General features: G+C 39.2%; 1 protein-coding gene across 1 annotated transcript; it reads left to right on the top strand.

The window, feature by feature from the left end:
• Positions 1-3: 3 nt before the first annotated feature.
• LOC108229639 (TRPM8 channel-associated factor homolog) lies at positions 4-6,119 on the top strand (the record flags this gene model as incomplete). The annotated part of the gene is made up of 10 exons (XM_017405306.3): positions 4-42; positions 193-484; positions 1,444-1,745; positions 1,871-2,045; positions 2,168-2,262; positions 3,567-3,777; positions 4,444-4,680; positions 4,801-5,024; positions 5,174-5,287; positions 5,469-6,119. Coding segments are annotated over 10 exons (1,932 nt in total), but the record flags the coding sequence as incomplete, so codon positions are not given.
• Between the last annotated feature and the right edge of the window lie 742 nt (positions 6,120-6,861).

Consider the following 6,861-nt stretch of genomic DNA (forward strand, 5'->3'; position numbering starts at 1 on the left):
CGGGTCATCGTGATCACACATGAAGGACTTCTGTGGAATGAGGTGAAGTCTATGTAACTACTGGGGCGTTAACCTTAGAGAAGTTGTTATTATTGGAGAGATTAAGGCAATAAATATGAGAAGTCTTACATTTTTATTGAACAAAAGCATGTTTTTTTGTCTCTCTCTTGCAATTTGCTGTTTTTAACCCAGGGATTTGCTCCATTTTGGTCCAATGCCCTTCACTGGCTGGATGAGGGCCGCAGGGGCGTCGTTGGTGTGGCGCCGAACAATGCCCTCAACATGCTTTCCAGGTCGGGTCTGAAGTGTGATAAAACGGGCTTCAAAAAGGACCTGAGTGTGTTTGTGTGCACAGCATACACCAATGACCATCTGGAAGAAATCCAAAACTTCGTAGCGGAGGGAGGAGGTCTTCTGATTGGTGGACATGCCTGGTACTGGGCACAGACGCATCATGGGCAAAACCCATTAACCGACTTCTCAGGTATGATAACAAGAATAAATGATTACATCACGCCAGCCAGGTATATTCCTGGTGGTTCCGTCTAAATGAATATATGCTTGTGTGAAACTTTACTGCCAATATAACAGCATACAGCTGTCTGGAATCCTTTTGGGATGACCAACGAGATGATTTTAAGCCACCAAGGAAGCCATTAGTTTGATAAAAGTAGAATAAGTTGCCAAATGCAGGACAGTAGACTCCCATGCAGGATCCAAAACTAACATCTGACAATTCTAGGTTTCGAACTTTATCATCTGCAAACTGTTCTGGTTTTGAACAAAATTAGCTTTGCATCAACATGAAATTTAATTCAAATCTGTTGTAGATGTGCATCTAATGATTACTTTAGAGTTTATTCAGATTTGTGCAGTGGTTTAACATTTTGCACACTGATTGGATCTCTTTGTTGAAAATGAGTATTTGATGGACCATTCTATAAAAACCCTCACAACAATTCATGCAGATCACTTTAAAGAAGAGTGAGAAAACTTTTGTATTTATTAAACTTAATTAACAAAATTAGACAAGATCCTTTTAACTTTACAAACAGGATGTGTTCATTATTGTGAAATATGCAGCTTATGCTAGGTGGAATCAGTCTGTGTGGGTAGCTGGAGGTACAAGACCAAAACACTGGAATCTCTTACCTAGACAGAACACAGGATGTTCTAGAAGAGGAACTAAATTGTTCCTGTATCCCATAGAAATGGACAGATATGGTACAGTGTCTAGAAACGGTGTTAACACGTTTTACCTGTTATTCTACCTATAATAACTTGAAATTTATCATTTTCGGGATGACGTAATCAGTTTCACACATTGTGAAAGAATTTCGACCCACTGCTTTTTTTTTTAGGTTTCCTTTTTTCATTGAAGTTCGCAGATGTGTTTACACACAGCTCTCCCAGGAATCCCACCAAATTGTTAATGTTTTTCAGGGAACAGAATCCTGAACAAAATGGGTTTGAGCTTGTTGGGGGCGACTCTTCCCTCGGGTGTATACAAGGCTCCTGTTCCGAGCAAGGCAGTCAAAGACACCTACCACTTCCGTCACCTTCTGCACCGCTTTGCCAGACATGTAACCTTGGGTGAAGAACTCAGCAAACATGAGGAGGAGCATCTCAAGAAGCTGGGCACCGACTGCTCCACCTACTTGAACATGAAAGCTCATGACTGCTGCTCCTACAAACAGGTGGTGGCCACGCTCACAGATGTCTTAAAGAAATCAGGCCTGCCGCAGGTGAGCACACAATATGAAATTTAAATCTTTTAAAACACGACTCTGGAACAGCTCAAAACTACGGTGGTTGATGCTTTTTGAACGTGTGAACCGTAACCCTTCATTCCCTCACTTTCATTGCCAAGGTGAGTGCGTCCTGCCCCATCAAAAGTCCCAAAGACCACCTACTTCTCAGTGTGGGAGCAGATGTGTATAAGGTTTGCCCAAATCCAGACGCCCTTCTGCCCCACCTCATCAAGGATAACCCACTGCTGCCGGTTGTCTACAACCACAAAGTCAAGATTGATGTGAACACAAAAGGTTTTAACTTTTAAATATAAATAAATACAGTATGTGATTCATTGAGTCAAAACTCTGTTTTAGGTTATATTGATTAATCAGCACACCGATGGATATTGCCTACCCTTGTGTGTGTTTAACAGGTGGGGAGGAGTGGGTCAGTACAGGCCTCTATCTCTCTCCTGGTATGAAGACCTACATCGCCATACCTGCAGAGATTGTCAATAAAGGATGGCAGGTACTTTACACAAAGTTAGGTTATTATTGTTGCTGTTGATTTTGATGATTTTGTACTCCTGTGTAAAACCCTTTAACCCACCCCCAATTCAACTCACACCACAGTGCAGCTAACATCAGGCACATTTGATTGCAACTTTTATTTTTTGCAGATGACTGGTTGGTAGGTCAGTGATTGCAGGAATGCAGCTTTACACTTTTTGTTTGTTTGTTTAGTTACTTATTAACCTAATAATCTTACAACCTTAGCTAATATCTCTAAGTCAAAGTTTTTATTGCTGTTTTGCTTGGTAGCCTAAATTGAAGGATACTAGTAAATCCTATTGACAACAAGAAAAAAAACTTAATACCACTGTCTCAATTTTGTATATTTGCCTTGCATTTCTGTGGAATATGAAGAAATAAGAAAATAACATTAAAACATCGCCTCTCTACACATCTGATACTCAAGCATACAGACTGTGATTTCCAGGAACTCTTGGTTGCCACAGATATTTTGGTCATATCGAAAAATTCAGTAGCATGAATGTAGCAGTTTTGAAATGTATACAAGACGTTTAGACCCTAAAAACAATTATGTGTCAGTGATCCAACACTAATATTACACAATCTAGTGTTACAGTATACAAATGCTCTGTCTGTACAGCCATGATACTGCGATGTACTTCTGTGTAATAGGTGTTGCTGCTGCTTGTCTTTATTTGTCTCATTAGAGCTGTGTATCAGTGGTGTACTTCTTTGTGTTTTGGGGACATGTACCATGTAAACATGACATAATTCATGATGTTTGTAGTTGCTGCCTCGTACGTATTGCATTGTTGGAGTAAATGCAGACTTGTAAGAGTACCAACAATATCTTTGCCACATTTTTTTTGGAACTGGTTGCACACTGTTTCCAGTGACATGACGTATACCCACATGAGACCATCGTTTTCTACTTATCCTTCATTCCACCTGGAAGAAATTGATGTGCAAGTTGCTCCTGTCAATTTGGTTTGGACTTTCCTTGAAGACAAATTGCCAGACTGAGGTCTGCCGGAGTAGAGCAACAAAGAAGAAGTCCCAGAAGGTGGTGGGTGAGACCATGGCTAGATGCTTACAGAAGACTGACATTCAGGATCTTACCTGTTTTACAGTAACTGTATAGATGGAAAATACAGTTATACTGCAATGTGCCCATGTGTGTCAAGAATAAGCTGGCAGAGGAAAATAAAACAAAGTTTCTCCTTTAGAGCCAGTTACCATTTAAAAGTTTAGGGATGCTCTGAACCTCATTTCCAAACCTATGCTTTAATTTGTTTGCAGATCCAAATCGGCTGTCAAACAGATCGACTGAACGCTGCAGAGCTGAAGAGACCTCCACGAGTTCATGAGCGATTTCCTGTTACCTCAGAGATGATGCAGGTGTGGAACTTGTGGGGAGGACTCATCTACCTGGTGGCTCCACCCAAAACACAGGCGCAAGGGGTGGAGGCCACAGTGCAGGTGGCTGTTCCTGCACCCTATTATAAATCAGGTGTGTGAGATGTGTTTATAGAAGAGTGTGTCTGGGCCCCTAGGTTATAGGGGAGCAAAGGGTGAGAAAATCTTATCTCTTCATGGAGAGAAAGTTTGTTTTTTAATCATCTAACAGTGAAATTTGCTAAAACAACTAAAGTAAAATTTAGAAGTATTCAATAAAAAGCCAAACATTAATTTTATTTTTACTAATCTAAAACACACTGTGTGCTAAAACTGTCCACAGGACATCTGTCTTTTTATGTAATCTGTTCAAAGGCAACATTATGGTTGTATGTACCAGTATGTATAAAATCTATGAAAAAAGATTGTTTATCCATCTATTAGGTCCATCCTACATGTTATCAAAGAGGACATGTTTAGGAAAGCAGAAATGCAGGTTTTTGTTTTAAAAAAATAATTAATATAATGTGCATACGTTTTCATAAAGGTATTGACTCCATGTCTGATATATAAAACAACAACTTCTATGTTAGGTTTGCAGATGTATTGAAGTGTTTATGTGGAATTCTAGTCTAGCAGTTTGAACACTGAATCATTGCAAAGGCACTTTTTCAAAGATTTTCACACAATACGTCAAGATATGTTTGATTTGTTTTTTTGTTTCGAACATGACTATACTCATTCATGTGTTGTTTCTTTTTTTTTGTTTGTTTGTTTCCAGGTGTGACAACTGCAGCGGATTGGTCGCTGCTGCGCACAGCTCCGTCCCCCTGGGCAGAGTTGGAGTTTGACAACATCATCCTCACTGTACCGTCCAAAGCTGTCCGAAACCTGGAGCGTCCTGATCAGGTGGCGGCCCTGTGGAATGACATCATGAGGGCCATTGCTGACCTGGCTTCCATACCGCACAAATTTCCTCGCAAGGAGCGCTTTGTATCAGAAGTGCAGATTTCTCATGGTAGGTTTTTTGGCTTTCAGAAGAAAGTACATATGCTGCTCCTAATTCCCATATCCTGATGAGTCCCCACTAAAAATCTGTTTTTATTGATTTTTTTTTTTTGTTGTTGTTGTTGTTCAGGTTGGATGCATGCAGGTTATCCCATCATGGCACATGAGTCCTCTGCAGATGAGGTGCTCAATGTTGAAAATGCAAGAACTAAGGCAATTTGGGGTCCCATCCATGAGCTCGGACATAACCAGCAGAGGGGCTGCTGGGAGTTCCCGTCACACACTACAGAGTGTACCTGCAACCTGTGGTCAGTGTACGTGCATGAGGAGGTGCTGGGCATCCACAGGGCAAAGGTAAAGTAACCAGAAGTTGGACTGAAGTGTATTTTTATACATGAAATTCAAAACATCTCATCTTGTTTGAATCCTGTTATGTGATAACGTTTAGCTTTTTGGTGGAATTACAATGTGTCACAATTACTGTTTCACTGCGGTTGATTCAGGCTCATCCAGCTATGAGTGTGGAAAACAGAAACACTCGAGCAAAGGACTATGTGAAAGGGGGCAGGCAACTCAGCAGCTGGAGCATGTGGGTGGCCCTGGAGACTTATATGCAGGTAAGAGATTCATGCTATGTAGAGAAACCAAAAATCCCTGTTCACATTCATACATAATGTTTTAAAAAAGTTGGTTTGAAAAGGAGTTGAGTTCAGTTCTAATTGATCAGACAGCTGCTGTGCTGAGAAATAATAAATGTATTTATACTTTTTGTTCATTTCTTTCACTCTGTCCATGCAGCTCCAAGAAAAGTTTGGCTGGGATGCCTTTAAGAAGGTGTTTGCTGCCTACCACAAAATGAGCAACTTCCCCAAGGACAACAAAGGGAAGATGAACCTGTACGCTGAGACCTTCTCTCAGACTGTCAACATGAATCTGACTGGCTTCCTTAAAGCCTGGGGATGGCCCATCGAAACAGCCACTGAGGAGAAGCTGTCCAGCCTGCCTCCCTGGTCTGATCACCCCATGGTCCAGTATGACTGATCGTCACACAGCTGCAGATTAGGGAGGCCCGGCGTGCAGGAGTTAAAGGGACCAGTTTCATTAGATCAGCTACGTGTAGTTTGGGAAATTCAATGAAGCACTTTAGTTCTTTTGTTTGTTGTTTCTGCATTTGGCTTTATGCATTTTCAGGAATATATGAAATATTGAATGCACTATATAAAAGGAATTTAAAGTGAGATTGTTTTTCTAGTTTAAGATTATTGATTATTTTTAAGATTATTATCTCAGTAAACAGGGATAAAGTAGACAGACTTTATTGCGTAAAGTACATTTTTCTGGTTTCTCTCTTACACAAGTTTACAATCAAAAAACAACCTATGACTTATGTTTTGGGTTTTTTTTTTTCTTGTTTGTTTGTTTCTAAGATGAACTGAAAAAGGTCAATTATATATATATTTAAAAAGGTCATAATAATCTGGGATTGTATTTTGTACTACTGTTTGTTCTAATAACCTAATAANGGCCCGGCGTGCAGGAGTTAAAGGGACCAGTTTCATTAGATCAGCTACGTGTAGTTTGGGAAATTCAATGAAGCACTTTAGTTCTTTTGTTTGTTGTTTCTGCATTTGGCTTTATGCATTTTCAGGAATATATGAAATATTGAATGCACTATATAAAAGGAATTTAAAGTGAGATTGTTTTTCTAGTTTAAGATTATTGATTATTTTTAAGATTATTATCTCAGTAAACAGGGATAAAGTAGACAGACTTTATTGCGTAAAGTACATTTTTCTGGTTTCTCTCTTACACAAGTTTACAATCAAAAAACAACCTATGACTTATGTTTTGGGTTTTTTTTTTTCTTGTTTGTTTGTTTCTAAGATGAACTGAAAAAGGTCAATTATATATATATTTAAAAAGGTCATAATAATCTGGGATTGTATTTTGTACTACTGTTTGTTCTAATAACCTAATAATCTAATAACCAAAGAATTAAAGTTGGTATTAAAAACAGGAACTGTTGGGTTTTAATTATTTGCAATGAAATAAAAAGCAAATAATTGAAGAAATCTCTGCTTTTCTCATATTTTAATTCCCATACCGTTTTAACTTCAGCTGACTGAGGCTGTAAACTGCATTGTACAAACAGATAAAATCCCCCAGTCAGCTGAAGTCAGGAATCAATCAA

Source organism: Kryptolebias marmoratus, unplaced genomic scaffold (genome assembly GCF_001649575.2).
Source record: "Kryptolebias marmoratus isolate JLee-2015 unplaced genomic scaffold, ASM164957v2 Scaffold227, whole genome shotgun sequence".
NCBI lineage: Eukaryota > Metazoa > Chordata > Actinopteri > Cyprinodontiformes > Rivulidae > Kryptolebias > Kryptolebias marmoratus.